Below are 17805 nucleotides of genomic sequence, written 5' to 3'. Positions count from 1 at the left end.
TTGACTGTCTAAGGTCAACCGTGTGTGCCAAGTCAGATGACATACATTTTGATTTTTACATTGAGCTGTTTGAAAATGTAAAGCTCTTTATTTTTAGCACCATACAGAATGCGGTCAGTAATCGGTGATGTTCATTCTCTCCCTTACTTTCCATGGAGAGAGATCAAAAGAATTTGAATTTCACTCTTCATCGAACTGCTGGGAATCTCATTTTGATTATGTCATAAGAGCTACGTATTGGCTGGAGTCCAATAGACAAGATAGAGTAGACCCCTTTAATCAGTGGAGATCTGGTGAACCCACTCCTCTGTAAATTCCATTAATTGGATGGACCTAACCAAATTGTGATTTATCACTGGATTTCAGCCATAATTGTAGTCATCAGCTGTTTACATACTAAACTTTTTTTGTCCACATCTGGTAAATCTTCCTTTTCATGCAGTGGAGCTTGAGATACTGTTAATAATTATAATAGCATATTGTCAAGTTGATTCTGACATATGGCAACTCTTTCCAGAGTTTTCCAGGAAAAAAAGCTTTCTGTTTGCCTTCTTCTGGCCACCCTGGGACTTCGCAGCTTGCCCATGGCTACACAGGCTGGCTCTTTCAACCAGAATGCACAAGGGGGAATCAAACTGCCAACCTCTCTAGCCAAGTACCTAAACCATCGAGCTATTCAGCCAGCTGGGATACTTACCTACCAAAGAAGAAGAAAAAACCCTCTGAAATTGCCCTTCTTCCATTTTAAAAAGGAAGCAAGTTTACTATCTGTGTGGCTTAAAATTGGCTGGCAGAGCCTGAAAAAGTCTTAAGTACCATGAGCTGAAACTGTGTGGGAATTCAACAATTTTTCTTCTTACTAGTTTCTGTAGCTTTTCCATAGAGCAAAATTAATATATGTCAGAAGTGGTTTCATCAATAGCACAGTGATTTTATTAAGGTTTATTAAAAAAAAGTATAATGGATCAACAAGAAAGGAATGTTTACCATGTGCCAGCAAGAAAAGCTATTTAACATTTATTGTTCGGTAGACAAAATCGGGGAAAAAAGAAAGCTGAAACTTAGGGTCTGTGAAGATTGACACCAAAAGACAAATGGATCCAGTTGCTTTCCAGATGAAGTCATTTTCACAAACTAAAACCCAGCATGTGAGGCAGTGGCTTTCCCTTTTCTTCTCAGTCTAGCTGGTTATGAATCTGATTTACACAAAACGATAAAAACTCTGTAAGCTGAGATCAGGGCTTTCAAATAGTGGCTTATGATCAGTTACATTATGGGAAAGTTACCATACAGTTTTCCTTTAAGAAAGACCCACAAATTGCTCCCTTTGAAAAAAGAACAGCACCTCTTTTTGATACAGATGGGCTATTTCCTTGAGACTGGACAAAACACTAATTGTTTTTAAAAAGAAAAGCAAGAAGGATGAATGAATGAGGCATAGGATAAAATCAGATAACACTTTAGTGAAGCTGTCAAGCTCCATTCTCTGTACTGAAGGAGTCACTAAAGTATGCAATGTCCTTTTAACCTTGAGAGCTGTCTACTGATTTCTGAGATGTTATCTTGTCATTCCAACTGGGCTTCTGACATAGTAATGATTATCCAAAGACCAGCTAAAATCCTAGGTTCCCAACCTTTGTTACTCGGATGTTTTTGAACTGCAACTCCCAGAAACCCCAGCCAGCACAGTTGGTGGTGAAGGCTTCTGGGAGTTGCAGTCCACAACTCCTGAGTAAGCCAAGGTTGAGAACCAGTGAGCTAAATGATTGCTGGTTTAATATAAAACAAATATTATCACTATCAGATCAAAAGTGAAACAGAATACCATTATAAATATAGCTTATATATAATCTTCTAGGTCATAGGTCGGGGAACAGGAGTAAATTACCCCAAATTGGGTAAAAGTGAAAATCCTGGGGGTAATGAGCAGAGTGCTACCTGGGATTTGAACCCCAGGTCGTGAGCACAGTTTTAGCTGCAGTACAGTGGTTTAACCACTGCGCCACGAGGCTCCTAAGAAGCAGGCATCTTTGAATTTCGTGGCTGCTGTCACCATCTGCAGTGATCATGGAGCCCAAGAAAGTAAATTCTGTCACTGCCTCCATATCTTCCCCTTCTATTTACCAGGAGGTGATGGGACCAGTGGCCATGATCATAGTTTTTTTTATGTTGAGCTGCAGACCATTTTTCGCACTCTCCTCTTTCACCCTCATTAAGAGCTTCTTTCTCCTCACTTTCTGCCATGCTTTTGCGTAATCAATGAAGCAGAAGTAGATGTTTTTCTGGAACACTCTGGCTTTCTCCATAATCCAGCGCATGTTAGCAATTTGGTCTCTGTTTCCTCTGCCCCTTCGAAATCCAGCTTGTACTTGTGGGAGTTCTCGGTCCACATACTGCAGAAGCCTACCTTGGAGGATTTTGAGCATAACCTTGCTAGCGTGTGAAATGAGTGCAATTGTATGGTAGTTAGAGCATTCTTTGGCACTTCCCTTCTTTGGGATTGAGATGTAGACTGATCTTTTCCAATCCTCTGGCCACTGCTGAGTTTTCCATTGATGATGATAAAAAAAGCACACTGGTCCTTTGATATTGGGCTGTGGTGCCAGAGTGGGTGACATGGCCTTTAGCCTGGTTTCTTCCTTTTTGCACACCACACATAGAATGATTAAAGTGGTAGGGAAAGCCCCCCCCCCCAATTCTGCGTCGGCTGTCTCTAGCAAGCATGTCATTGCTAGCACCACTCTGGCAGCCACTGATGATGATTAAAGCCTCTGCGAGCTAGCAAAAATTTAATGCAACTTGCTAGGCATGTTGAACACGTTACTACTCCCTATACCACACCATGGCTGGAGTGCAATGTATTCCAGCAAAAATAGTGCACATCTTTATCAAATTTGGTGCTTCCTGCTAGTTCAGTACACAGCCTGTGTAGATTCAATAATATTTTTAATTCAAATAATGTATGATTTCCTTCCTTTCGAATCAAGGGGGTAATGTCAGCGTATATACATTTTTTGGGGGGTAAAAGGTGAAAAAGTTCCCTGACCCCTGTTCTAGGTGGTGGCGGCACTGGTAAAATCACTCCTTCAATATTTCACCCGTCAGAAACCCTACTAGGGTCACCATAACTCAGAATTAGAGATGTGCAAAAGCCACCAGTTTGTGCTGCTTCATCCTTTGGATGAACAGGTGTGTGATGGTTCCGAGCCCAGCCTCCTCCAGCGAGCACCCACTCAGAGACAGCACCTAGAGGAGGTAATGCTGGGAAGCCAGGGTACTGCCTCTGAGTGGGCCTCTGCCAGAGCAGATGGGGCTGGGAAGCACTGAACACCTGTTCATGCAAAGGACGAACTGGCATGAACTGCTGAACTGGTGGTTCATGCCCATCTCTACTCAGAATCTTTTTGACAATGTGTAGCATACATAATCCAAAAGAATCCCCATAATTTGAGCATGTTTTCTGCTTTTCCTCTTAACATTAGCTCAAGATTTCATAGCAGTGACTGTATGAGAACATCAATAGTATTTGTTAAAAATAATTTTGGAACAGATTCTTTAAACCAATTGTAGTGTATGAAGGTTGAATCAGGCAAGCTGAGCCAATCAAATCTTGCCCGCCTGCCTGTTGATTCAGAGTTAGCAACACCTCATCAATCCTATTCAGGCATTACCAAATTCAACATTCTGAACATGCTTCAAGAGGAATGCCTATCCCTGCCACCTCCATTGTTGTTTTCTTCACATTTCAGCATCAGGTCTGAGGAGGAGAGGTCCAGGGCTCTTGGTAATATGGAGAAGCCATACTTGAGCTTCAAGCTCTTCTTTTCAGATTTGGCAAACATTTAAGCAAGTTTGAAGGTAGGAATTTTAAAGTGTGTCAAAGCAAATTTTGAATGCAAGATTTCGTCATGTCTGATTAGGGCTATAGAGTGGGAAGAGACTAAACGTGACATGCAGCCTCAGGAACAAATGTGCAGTAAGCAATAGGACAAAAACAACAACAACAAACCAGTAAGAAGGTGTCTTCAGCAGTTCACTTCCTAACACACAAAAGGGGCTGTAGGAACCTGTGCCTTCCCCTAATGATGCCACTTTCACTGATAACATTGCCTAACTGATATGTGAATGCCTGACTCAAGTGGGCTAGAGTCAGCTGCCAGAAAAGCACTAAGAGCATCAAGAGTCCCTCTCTACAACAAAGCTGCAGGGAAATGCACAATTTGCAGCATATCCTGAAGAATTTTCATACAATTGGTATGTTGTTGTGTGTCATGAAGTCATTTCAGACTTATGGCTGCCCTATGAATGAGCAATCCCCAAAATTCCCTGTCCTCAATAGCTGTGCAAACCCAAGTCTATGGCTTCCTTTACAGAGTCAATTTATCTTGTATTTATCTTCTTTTCCTGCTGCCTTGAACCTTTCCCAGCATTATTATCTTTTCCAGAGAATCCTGCCTTCCCATGATGTGCCCAAAGTAGGACAGCCTCCGTTTCAACATTCTTTTTCAGAGATAGTTCATGCTTTATTTAGATTATACCAATTGATTTGTACAATTGTTATAATTCATGTGATAAACAATTTAACTAGATGTGCTATACTTCATTAATATGGCTTTTAAAGAAGAGTTCCCACCTTTTTCCATATTATTATTACTATTAAGAGTAGTGGTGGAAGTGGTGGTAGTAGTACTCATTTTACCAACCTCAAAAGGGTGGAAGGCTGAGTCACCCTTGAGCTGTCTCCCTTATCCATCTGGATTGACCTTAGGTCAAAAGCAGAGGCTTGATTGCAGTACTGCAGATCAATTATTGTGCTGCAGGGCTCGCATATCCATTGGAAGTTGTCCAGATGGTTTTCATTGTTGCCTCTTAGTATTCGAAATTACTTGGAGAACCTCCATGGATACAGCGGAGTCTTTCAGCAAGTCACCATGCATTTTTAGAGGGCAATGAAAATGGAGAGGGAGAGGGTGGGGTAGCCCAAACCAATCTTCCTGTATTTATTTTCCCTATTTTAATAGTATCTGCATGACATTTTACATAGTCTCATTTTCAGCTCAAAAGAGAAAGGGAAATCAATAAATGTCCAGAAACCATAAATTAAAGATGTATGTCTCATGCCAAATGACCATTACTGTATGGTCAGCGAACTCTTTCCTCCGGTTGTATTTTAATTAGAAAATTTCCGAGAAGGCTGCTTTAAACAGTTTTTTTTTTCTCAATGTAGTGCAATGTTATTCAATTTTTCAATGCCTTGAAAAGTTATTTTTTATCTATAGCCACATTTCACTTAATCCTAAAGAGTGGCCTTGGCTGTGTATCATATGGCTTTCTTTGGTTACAAAGCATTTGTTCCAAAGATTCAAAACATCTTTCTTCTGGTTCTTAAATTCACTTAATCCTGTAAGATAATACATTGTTTTCAGTACAACACTGCTAACACTATAATAGTCAGTAGTGGCAGTCCAACATTAGCTGGAGGACAATAAATTTGCCTCCCCTGATGAACACACTTATCTGAGAGTATGTTCACTGAACTTGGTAGAGCTCGCATCTGAGTTGAAATACATAGGATTATAGTGGAAATGAAACACATTGCCTATGGAAGAAACATCAAATGAGAATTTTTAGAATCTCAAGAAACGGGCAGTTCTGTCCCTTAGGTAAGAGAATATACAGGTTAAAAAGTAAATACTAAGAAGGTTTTAAAATTAATTATTATCTATTTATTATCTAACTCCATGCTAAACTGTTTAGTTTACATTTCTTATTCTTGTAATTGTAAACAGACATCAGTTTAAAGGCAGTCGGATGCTTTTTAATTAAAGGGCATAAAACAACGATTGGTTATAGCACTAGATCCGTCTGAGAGCACAGTGACTGTCACCGACTTATGCAAGCAAGCTCTATCTTCTCTACACCTATGAACTGCATTGTGTCACCTGTTTTTATTTTTAAGTTCTAGAACTTCACAGTGTGAAATTCAGGCAATCATTCAAGCAATGGAATAACCTATATTAATCTTTAATACCTTTTCTATTTTAAAATTCTGAGTTTCCTGTTTCTGACAATTCTGTAGTCTTCAAAAACTATAGGAATGACAATATGGAGGAAGAATATGATACGTATCAATCTGGAGACCAGAGGTGTGCATATTTATGTTTTTGAACAATGCTGCCTGGGGAGTTCTAGGAGCTTTAGTCCAAAACAAATGAATGCATCTATACTGGAGATATAAAACACAAACTTGTAACCATAACAGGCATCAGACTCTTCTGGTGTCCTTGCAACTGATATGGAAGAAATAATGGAGAAATGTGGGTTAGCTTAGTGGTTACTTGGATGTTACTTTGTTACTTGGATGTTTTTGAACTGCAACTCCCAGAAACCCCAGCCAGCACAGTTGGTGGTGAAGGCTTCTGGGAGTTGCAGTCCAAAACTCCTGAGTAACCCAAGGTTAAGAACCAGTGGGTTAGCTGAAGAGATCACTGCCTAGGCCCCATATAAAATTCCATAAATCATGCAGAGTGATTTCACAATAAAGCAGCCCATATCCTCTTTGCCTAAATTAACAGAATCAGTGATCAAAATCCTGTGGCTTAGCATAATACATTGCATTAGAGTAGGCCCATTGAATCAATGCGTATTTGGTGGATCAACTCTGTTGATTTATATGGATTTTACTGTGTGTCTGTACAGCACTGTTAGAATCCTTTCAGATCTCTGTAACTACATTGGATACATCATAAGAAATCATGATTTGATGTTTGATAAAGTTTTTAGAATTACCTTCTTACATGATATTGTCTGGTTGGACATATGATATTGTCTGGTTGGACATATATGATATTGATGGTTGGACAGTGTCATCAAAGCCACCAACATGAATTTGATCAAATTCTGGGAGGCAGTGGAAGACAGAAGGGTCCGTCATGCTCTGGTCCATGGAGTCACGAAGAGTCGGGCATGACTTAACGTCTAAACAACAACAATATCATCTAGACATTATTTCCATAAATAGATCTGCCATGCTTTGAGGGGAGTGCCTAGTCTCTCACCTTTCCATCACCACCTTATCTACACAGAAGGCAGCTACAGCGAAAACATTCATGCTCATGTGTAGATTTTCTATCTGAACAAGGAGAATCGAGCCTATGTGAACAGGGATGTCTCCTCCACAGACATGGCATTTTCTACACTGAGAAAGTAAAATGGAAAAAGGGAGGGCTATAAGCATGGTGAATCTACTCATGTAAGTAATGTCAGAATTGCTCTCAGTACTCCTACTGCTATAGGTTAGGAGAGTGCACCAGAGCTGTCCAGTAGAGAGTACTCAAGTACTCAACAGTGTGCTCATTAAGCAGGCCTCCATTGGTGATCTTGATGCTCTTAAAAGGCATGTAAATCTGTATTTCCAGTCTTACCCTGGCCCGTCTTTGAATCTGTAAGCACTTTCCTTATTAGCTGCAGTCTCCATGACACTGTGAACCAGTATGATAGTGACATTAGCAGTAATTTGTCCTACCATTCTTTTTAATCAATCTAATTTACATCTTTGATTGTGACATTAGCAGCAGTTCAACCAATTTCCGTTTGGCTGCTTTATATGGTTTGAAAGCACATTCATGTATTTGTACAATATGATTATGATAATTACTGATCTTTGTTAGCTTAAATTCTACTGTTTACTCTCATTAAGTAATTACATTGCCCTCTGTTTATATGTATATAAGTGGAAATTACTTGACAAACCTTGGTTTCTTTATTTGATCTTGCAGTGTAGATTTTCAGCCTTTTATGTACGGTAAATTGGAACATTAGCAGTGAAAATAAATTCATGTAATTTACTGATGCCAATAGTAATACCCAGGTTGTATGACTGTATGCTCCCAACATGCAACATTTTCTGTAGAGTACTATATAGAACAGTATCCTATAAAATATTCAGACAGAACCAGAAGGTTATATGGAATCTCGCAATTTTTCAGATCTGTCATTAATGTGCTGTATGTAAGACCAAATAAATCAGTGTATTTCTCTTCTTGGGCCTCTTTTTATGTTCATTTAAAAAATCTCAGCTGTAGTGGGAGAAACCTATTCCATAAATTAGCTTAGACTGTGAGAACATTTGGCATTTTTGCACACTACTTTCCAGAAAATATAACATTTTGTACGTTCATGAATAACCCCTACATATTCACTGGAATTTCAGGTCAGTTTATGATTAAACTTTGGAAGGTCTCTCTACTTGGTGATCAACATTCTAAATATATATTTTTCCCCCTCTGCCATAGGAACTGGATTATGAGGCCAAGGCCAGTTATACCTTGAGGATAGAAGCTGCAAATAAGCAGGTTGATCCTCGTTTTCTTAGCCTTGGGCCGTTCAGTGATATGACAACAGTGAAAATCATTGTAGAGGATGTAGACGAACCACCTGTATTTACTTCACGCTTATACACTATGGTGGTATCTGAAGCAGCCAAAGTGGGTACCATCATTGGAACTGTAGCAGCCCATGACCCAGACGCATCTAACAGTCCTGTCAGGTAACTTTTCAGTTTTTTTCTTTTGCTCCTGTAGGCCTCCAACCAATGTTGTGCTAGACTGAAGTCTTTATGTTTTTCCAAAATGGGTTTGAGAGGGTTTTTGTCCACTCTCCACAGGTTTGGGCAGCAGCAGTTGCAAGGGAGGAATACATTCTCCTGGTTTCTCCTGTTTGAAGCAGAATCCATCAGCAAAATCACTCCTGGATTTTGCTTCTAGTTATCTGCTTGTCTCTTCTTCTTTTCTCTTTGTATGAGAAGAAGTAGCAGACACATTTGGTTTGTGCAGAAACATTTTGCACAGATTTCAGAGACCCAGATCAGCTGCCTTGCCTTGCTCTTACGTAGGATGAGAAATCTTGTAGGGGTTGATAGTTCCTTACTGAGGGGTCCATAAATTCTGAGAAGACAGACTCCAGTGAGCAGTCTTTACATGCCTATTGCTAAACAGAAGGAGCTTATATTTTATTGACACTGGATAGTTTATGAAGGAATCAAATATTTGCTCCTGAGGTTTCCAAGTCTTCTGAAGGTCTTATGGAGCTCTAGAAGGGAGAACCTCTTTGTCTCACCATTGGTATGTGTCTGTACACTTTAATGCTGCTGAGTGATCTGTGCGCACCAGTTATGCACACATGAACTGAGTGGTGCATTGAAGGCCAAAAATCCTTACTAACGGTGCACATTGAACGCTGCAACATCAGAACTAGCACCACAGAAAGCTATTTTTACTTTGTAGCTATATATACACACTTAATTCTTCAGGGCACAGTGTCACACAAACTTAAATGAATAAACTTTCTTTTTCTCACTTGCAGTGTGAATCTGGATAATACTGATAAAATTGATATTTCATCTAGTGGGCTGTGTTGCCATGGATCTGTTGCATCAGTGTAATTCTAAACTCATTACAGATATTTAGATAGATAATGGAGAGAGAGAGAGAGAGTATATGTGTGTGTGATTCAGTACTATAAATGAAATTAACCAGATTATATAGAAAAACATTCTATAGAAGGCAAGAATCCATTATTATCCAAAACTCATAGTGTGAGTTTTCAACTTAAATTAAGTATTCCACTTAATAAAAGTATTCCACTTAAATAAATGGTGGTAATGCTTTGCAGAACAAAATATTTACAGAAAACAAGCAATGTGCAGTCTGACTGCACACTGAACGTACTGTTTACAAAAACCTGTTCCCAAGTCACCCCTTATTGGAGATGCATTTTTTCCTTATACATATCAGTATTGATGTATTTCAGCCTACAATTATGTGTAATGTAAATTCCTCTTGTGTTATGCATGGGGGCATGTGAGGACATTTTACCTTTTGTTGGAAATCCTTCAGAATAACCAATGGCATATTCTTTGTCTAATGTTTATGCATTTGTACAAAAACTAAAGAGACAAATAATCATAGAAAAGTGAAGTTGGAAGGGGCCTACAAGGCCATCAAGTCCAACCCCCTGCTCAATGCAGGAATACACTCAAAGCATATCTGCCAGGTGATTATCCAAGTTTTTCTTGGATGCCTCCAGTGTTGGAGCACTCACCAACTCCTGAGGTAACTACTGTCATACTGCTCTAACAGTTAGGAAGTTTTTCCTGATATTCAACCGAAATCTGGCTTCCTTTAACTTGAGCCCTTTAACTTGAACCCTTTGTTGCGTGTCCTGTACTCTGGGATGATTGAGAAGAGATCTTGCCCCTCCTCTGTATCACAGTCTTTCAAATATTTGAAAAGTGCTATCATATCACCCCTCGGTCTTCTTTTCTCAAGGCTAAACACGCCCCATTCTTTCAGCTTTTCTTCATAAGGCTTGGTTTCCAGCCCCCTGATCATCCTTGTCGCCCTCCTCTGAACTTGTTCCAATTTGTTAGTATCCTTATATAAGCCTTATTTCTGCCTGGTTATAGTGAAAGAATGCCAACTGCACTTTCTTTGCATTCTTTGAGCATAGGCTAATGAAATAATTAATTGTGCTTTTACAGCCTGTCTTTCCTCCCGTGAGCTCAAGGTGGTAAATGTGGTTATTTTCCTCCCACTTTAGTCTCACAATAACACTGTGAGGTAGGTCAGGATGAAGAATTTTGATTTGCCCAAGATCATTTAATGAGCTTCACAGCTTGGAAGGGATTTGAATGGAGGCCTCCTGAGTCCTTGTTCATGTCCATTAATTCTATTGCATAAAGATTGTTCCATTTCTTTATGTAGAGTGCATATGTGCAATGCTGACAAAAATGGTATAAATCATATTAGCAGATGAAAGAACAAACAAGAACCTGGTGTTATGGGTGGCATTGTTGGGGCCTGTAATGGTCCTGCCAGAGTAGATGTGGGGACAGATTTTGCATCTAGGGGTTGTAAAAGGTTCTAGTTGCCACCTCTTTATCTGTGTTGCATGATATGGGGGCAGGGGGTTTTAAGCAAGCACAAGTCACCCACCAAGGCTTGGAAGAGTGAAATACCTTTGTCCAAAATCAGTTTTAGATTATTGATATTGTGTATGAGTTGTTTCAGTAATGAGCTGAAGGAGACAACTAATTATGCTCAGCATTTTCACTTCTGGGCCTCTCTTGTAGTTGTTTGTTTCTGGATATCCATCTGGGTATACCCAACAATAGTAAGGGAGTTTGTTTGTTTGTTTGTTTGTTTGTTTGTTTGTTTTGACATAACATATCAGTAATGTAGACATGCATACATAAAGCATGGAAGTTAACTATCTGGTTTACAACTGATTGGCCAAAGGAAGGACATTCCACGAGGCCATTCATTCTAGAATCTAATATTACCCAGTTGCACCATTCTTCATGCTGAGAAATGTAAGACACAATGGAACATTGCTGAAGGTTTCTTTAACTTTGATTAATCCTGATTAGTCATTAATAATGCTTGCCAGATGGACAGAAGAGGAAAGTGAGATAGTATACCTAATAATAGTGCTGGTGGAGGAAGATGTCACTTATTATAGATCTCTTACACTTGTTTATGATATACTTTTACTCAGTACATAAATCCATGCTTACGATATAGATTCCCAGTTAGTCTTTTCTTCTAGCAATATTTTATTTCACAACCATCATTTTTAAGTTTGCTTGAGGAAATGAATATTTCAGACTATAATATATGCTTCTTTCAAATGACTGGCCCCATCATTTAAACATATAGACAGTGATTTAAAATATTTGTGTAGTCAAGGACTCATTGGACAAACCTTTATGAATCATTGTCTTCCATCCTCATTTCCTTAGCAGCGGCCCATGAATTAAAACAATGTGTTTTGGTTTAAGAACATTCTTACTGTTTGGCACTGTATTCCAAACTTCAGGAAGTAGTATATTTTGAACATGCAGATTTCACAAAAAATACTTCTAATATCATTAGGTGTCCTTTTAATAATGTAAACAATCAGTGGAATTTTCCTTAAGAAAATAGGTAATGAAAATTAATATTTTCAGAACTCGCTTTTTTACTAGCTATACTGACCAGTGACAGAGTTAATAACTAGGATGCCTGATTGCTGGCCAGACCTTAAATTCCATTTTCCTGGGCCTGCCACAACTGACTCTACTGTGAAGGTGGCAGTCAGTGTCTCTGGAGAAAGGATGCCAACTATGAAGCTGTTCAAGAGCAGTGCATTGTTGACCAAATGCAGCACCACAGACATAAGTGCAAATTCAGGGACTAAAATAAAAGCCAAATTAGCGTGCCAGCCTTAGAGAGCCATGGCTAAATTCCTAAATGATAGAGAGGAAAATACTTGATCTTCCTCAGGTCCGTTATCCTAGGTAGATCAGTGTAGGAAACAGATGGTAGAAACAAATAAATAAAAAGAGTTGTAAGCTAATGTTTGATCTCTGCTAGGTCTCTGACTGATTCATATAAAGAAGGGCCAATTTCTGTTCATTCTCCTTTTTATTGCTAGGGTTGTCCAACTCCTGGAACAGTTTTTCTGAGAGCAGGATGCTAGTGAAGGAAAGAAAAGATGGAAACTCAGTTCCATGTGTGTAAACTGTATTTCACTCATGGAAGAGAAGACAGGATTTAGGTCATGTCCAGGATTTACAGTTGTCTAGTTATAAAGTTATGTACAGTAAAATTGCTGCCACTGTCAATTTTTAGGAATGCTGGGACTTGCGCTCCAAATCATCTGGAGGGCACCTACTTGCCTACACCTATATTAGTGTACATAGCAGCATACAAAGTTGTGATATTGTAAGCAGCCTTGGGTCCTCTTGGGAAGGAAGGCAGGGGAAAAAATAATAAAAATGAATGAATGAAGACAAAATTGGGATGTGTGCAGAAGAGCCTTGAGTAGTGTGTAATGGAGTGTTGTTGTTGTGAAAACTAGTGTGAACTAGAGATGGGGTACTCGTATACAAATATCCCCGCACAGGTGGCATTAACGAGGGTCTAGCCCCATGGGGCTGGACAGTCCGCTCACCAATCCACTGCGGACGTGGACGGTGCGATTCTACGAATGGCTGTGCAGTGCTCGATCCGCTCACCACTCCCGGCAGGAGGCGGGAGGACAAGCCTTGCTGCAAGGTCGAAGAGTGGCGAGCGGATCACGCGCTGCGGAGCCGTTCGTAGAATCACACCATCCACAGCGAATACCCCCATCTCTAGTGTGAACCTGTTTTCATGTCTGAAATGATAGAAATTATGAACGTATTGTAACCAGCAGAAAAAAGTAGAAAAAAGTTTAGCTGTACCCAAGCTGCTCTGGAAAAGCATTTGTCTTTACACCCCAAAGTCCTTGATTATAGTCTTATAGGGGCAGCATTTGATATTCTTTTCAATAATATGATGAAAACCTCTGCCATTCCTAAAAATATGAAAGCACTGCTGATTCAAGGAGTAACTGTGATGTATGACTGTACTAAACAATCGGATGAAGAGTGCCCATCTGGGTATAATAGAGTGAAGTACAAATGAGCAAAGCATTTTATCTGTACAGTAAAAATTTTCACTGTTTGAGCTGTTCCATCTTTTTGAAGATAGATAAAAATAACACTTCGATGTATATTTTCAGGTCCTTTTATTGTGGGGGGAAAAATTCTGGAGAAAGTGGAAGTGTTTCATGTGTATAGAACATAATTGATAATAACTTGTCTTCCACATTTTGCAAATAATGGTATCTATGTCTTTAAACATGCTCCTACACCACAGTATTTCAAGTTATCTGTCATTGCTGTGGAAGATCTAAACTCTTTGGCCATTTCACCATCCTGCTTCTGCATATCTTGATCGGTCAAAAAGGTGAAAATCCTGGCCAGGTCAATGATCAATGAGGACTGGGTAGAATACCTTGTAGGCTTTGGATGTATAGGGTTGCTTTCAGAGTCATCCTCCTGTGACAGAAACTTTCTCTCAAATAATTTGCCCCAATGTATGTATCATTTGTGGAATACCTCAGTCATGTCATTCTTGCCACTACTTACACTCATGTCGCAAGGAAGAAGTAGCATTTTATTAACATTTTTGCTGATTTGGGAAAGGTTGAAGTGTTTTTCTCAACACCACTTTGTGTAAAGCATGAATGGGCTACCCCAAGATCATGTTTAAGGCTTCTAAAGGTCCCCTGAAAAAAATCTGTGTCCATGCAACACCTTTGGTTAGGATGGCAACAAGGTGATTTTTTTTTTAAAAAAAAAATATTTTTCTTATTATTATTATTTATAAAATCCATCCATGCTTATTTAACATCATGTCACTGAGGTTCAGCTTATAATCATTTGTTAATACAGTACAACTACAATACATATTAAGCTCTTAATCAACAAGGTGCTTTTGAGCTCCCATGCATTCACTGCTAGTCCACATTGACTATAGCTCTATCTGGTCTTCTGGTAAATAGTTTTATATCAATGAAGAAGCATTTCTAATAAATCTCAAAGTGCATAGCCATTTTCAAAGACTGTAACTAAACTGTCAAGCAATGGTCAATTTCTCCTTTATTCACAAGGTATTTTCTCTGTAAGGATTTCTCATTCTCAAAAACAGCCTAGAGGGCCAAAATAGAGCATGTTTAAGCCAAAGCAGCTCAGTGACAGGAGCCTGTGTTTGTATAATGACAATAAGGCCCCAGGAGCAAATGTGGTAACATGTAATCCCTGACCTGCTCTACAGTTTTCTTTTCCAAACCAGGCACTTTTCTGCTAGTGACAAAAAGTTCTGCCTTTCACAGTGGAAATTCTGCTGGCAATAGTATGAGGCTGATTCAGCCAGGTGGCACACTTCCAGATCCATTCCACTTTAGGTTTGGATTCGGAAGATAAATAAATGAATGACCACCCTTGGAGTAAAAGAAGAGAAAAAGAAAAGGAAATACCTATTGTATCATTTAGGAGGAGGGTATCATGATAATCAAACCAGCTTTCCTCAATATAGTTGCATTTTGCAGAACTAGATGGTTCTGTAGACTGTACTTTCCTCATCTTGGAAGATCATAGGATACCTAATTTAAAAAGAGAGAGAGATAATGTGAATAAAAAGAAAAAATAGCGAAAGCTCTTTCACCTTAATGTGAAATCAATGAAACATTTTTAACCAAGTGCAATTCTACATACATCAAAAGTTTGCTTTTATCTTTCATCCAGGTACTCAATAGATCGAAACACAGACTTGGAGAGATATTTCAACATTGATGCCAACAGTGGGGTCATTACCACAGCAAAACTGTTGGACAGAGAAACAAATGCTGTCCATAATATCACAGTCTTGGCTATGGAAAGCCGTAAGTTGCCATTTCAAAGATTTTGAAAAGCTTACCAAGTGCTGATTTTCACTATATAGTGTCTGCTGATTAGCTTGGAATCACATACTTTTCCTGCAGTCCAAATAACTCAAGAAGTTCTAGTTGTAGATAGATTAATAAAAAGAAGCAGTTAAATCTAGAATAAATATCAAAAGAAATTGCATTCTGCTTCTGGAATTTGACCTGGTATAAACATTATAGGTATGCATTTTGGATTTCTTAGACTACAAATCCCAGTATTCTCCTCTCTGGGAGTCCCATATGCAGGACCCAGGCCTTACAGACACCTAAACTATGCTCACCTTGAGAAAAGGCCCAGCGGGCAGGCTTCATATTTTAGATAGGCCTCACTTTCTTTTTGAAAGAGAAGCTTCCTGGAACCATTGAAGCAGTTTCTTTATCAAAGAGAAACTTGCTAGCTGGAACATCTACGTATCCAGGTGAGGATAATTTAGGTCTGAGTCCTGCGAGTGAGACCCCCAAAAATGAAAATTGTGGGATTTGTAATCCAAAGAAACTGAAATACATATCCCTAATTCTCATAGCACAGGATTATGGTAACAAAACCATGATGCATCAGAGAGTGTAGAAGCATCCCTCCCATAAACGAAATCTCAGTTTTTACACAAAGTGCCCTATCCCCCTCCATAGATGAAAATATCAAATAAACATGAAAGAGAAAAGGAACGATTTGTACTTGCTAACTTCGCTGTTTTAGACTACAACTCCCAGGGTTTTGCTTTTGAAAGGGATAATGGCTCAAGGTTACACTGGCTAGTGACTTCTGAAAGTTGTAGTTCAAAAGGAACTTTCCAAGCTCCTCAAAATATGTAGAGTTGGAATCAACATTGTAGAATTTACTGCAACTTTATGATTATACAGTATTATGTATTTTTCATCCCAGCCACTGCTGAATTATGTATAGGCGGTGTTCCAATGGTTACAGCATAGTCTGAGATGATAGTTTCATTATATTCCAAAATGGTTGTTAGACAAAAGAAAATACTGTAGCAGAAGCTGGATATATTATCAATGTTTACTCCTTTCATTTTAAAATGAAGGGCTTTAGGAAAGACAGGGCAATGCACCTGACAAGTCATTGGTCCAATCAACTATAGCAGTTCTTTTGTTGTATTCATGTTTGTTTTATTATTGGTTAGCAAAACTTCTGTCTGCTTCATAAGACATATAGAATATTTACAAAATTAGTTGATAACGAAAATTATAACTAATTCTTATCCTTTTAAACAGAAAACCCCTCACAAATTGGGAGAGGATATGTGGCCATCACTATCCTTGACATCAATGACAACGCTCCTGAGTTTGCCATGGATTATGAAACTACTGTCTGTGAAAACGCAGAACCCGGCCAGGTGTGGATTTATATTCCTAACAGCTTGATGATATGTGCTGCACAGCAGTAATTTGATTTGCAGTGATGCCTCTTTTAAGATAAAATATAATCAGTTTACTGCAGTAAAAATGACATGTTGATTTGAAGCTAAACTAAACATTAACTAGATCTGAAACCTTCATCATCCAGGAACCCGTAAAAGAACTAAACAGGTAAATCTGCATCTCATACAAGTATAAACATCTTCTAGACTTCCTAACCTGTGAAAATACCACATTTCCATACTTCCAGTTATCTCACTTTTGTGATGAAGAGAGAAATGTTTTAGAGTAAATATATACTGAACATTCACTGATCAACCAAATTGGCATATAAGGAATTAGTGTCAGATTCTATAAACAACCTTCTCTCATAATTATTGCTTTACTTTACTTTTATTAGATTTTTACCCCGGCCCCCTAGACAAAGTCTACGTGTGGCGGCTTACACACCTAATAAAAACATCACAATATAACAAGTATCATAAAATCATTTAAAACCTCATAATTTGAAACTTACTTTAAATAATAGCTAAGATGAAATACCTGTACATAGTTTAAAAAGATAAAGACTAAAGATCAGTTAATTGACTGAAGGGAAGGCCTGCCTACATAGCCAAGTTTTTAAATGGCTTTAAAAAATACCCAGCAAGGGTGCCAGGTGTTTTTAAAAGCCATTTATCCTCAAGTGCTTGGAATAAATCATACATAATTCCTATAGTCACAATAAAACACTTCACGTCTGTCTCAGATCATACTAAGGTCACCATGTATTCTGTCGCCGGAATCCTATTACATGTTTATGCTAGTGTAACTACATCCATTTACATTTCAGTGGTGAATTCCCACAAGTCTGGATAGGCATTTGCTGAGTCATGAGACTGATGTGTGCTAGCACATGGCTATACCAATTTCTTAACTTGTGGCAACTCAGTGCTGAAATGTTTTCCAATGGAGTTACACCAGCAGTAAGAACAAATATAATTATTAACTTTTCCCTTAATTATGTAAGTGTTTATTGTTGTTCCTTTGAGTTCCTTTGTTTTATCAGAGCTCTGTAAAATGGGTTGATCTTTTTCATCCTGCTAATGGCCCCAGTACAAT

General features: G+C 38.7%; 1 protein-coding gene and 1 long non-coding RNA gene across 5 annotated transcripts in view; one reads left to right on the top strand and one right to left on the bottom strand.

Moving 5' to 3' along the window:
* CDH7 (cadherin 7) overlaps positions 1-17805 on the top strand; it is a 150519-nt gene that overhangs the window by 113743 nt on the left and 18971 nt on the right. For all 4 annotated transcript variants that reach the window (XM_020791758.3, XM_072998766.2, XM_078391499.1 and 1 more), the window contains 3 exons: positions 8295-8548; positions 15152-15288; positions 16561-16682. In XM_020791758.3, the coding sequence (XP_020647417.3) occupies positions 8295-8548; positions 15152-15288; positions 16561-16682 (513 nt within the window). The remainder of the gene's footprint in view (positions 1-8294; positions 8549-15151; positions 15289-16560; positions 16683-17805) is intronic.
* On the bottom strand, positions 14031-15011 carry LOC144588543 (uncharacterized). Its single transcript, XR_013544150.1, has 2 exons — positions 14884-15011; positions 14031-14133 (listed from the first exon to the last, which is right to left on the bottom strand). It is a non-coding gene; the product is annotated as an uncharacterized LOC144588543 (long non-coding RNA).

This window comes from Pogona vitticeps, chromosome 4 (genome assembly GCF_051106095.1).
Source record: "Pogona vitticeps strain Pit_001003342236 chromosome 4, PviZW2.1, whole genome shotgun sequence".
In the NCBI taxonomy this organism is placed as follows: Eukaryota; Metazoa; Chordata; class Lepidosauria; order Squamata; family Agamidae; genus Pogona; species Pogona vitticeps.
Note: the sequence above shows the minus strand (reverse complement) of the source record. Positions and strands in the feature narration are given on the sequence as shown.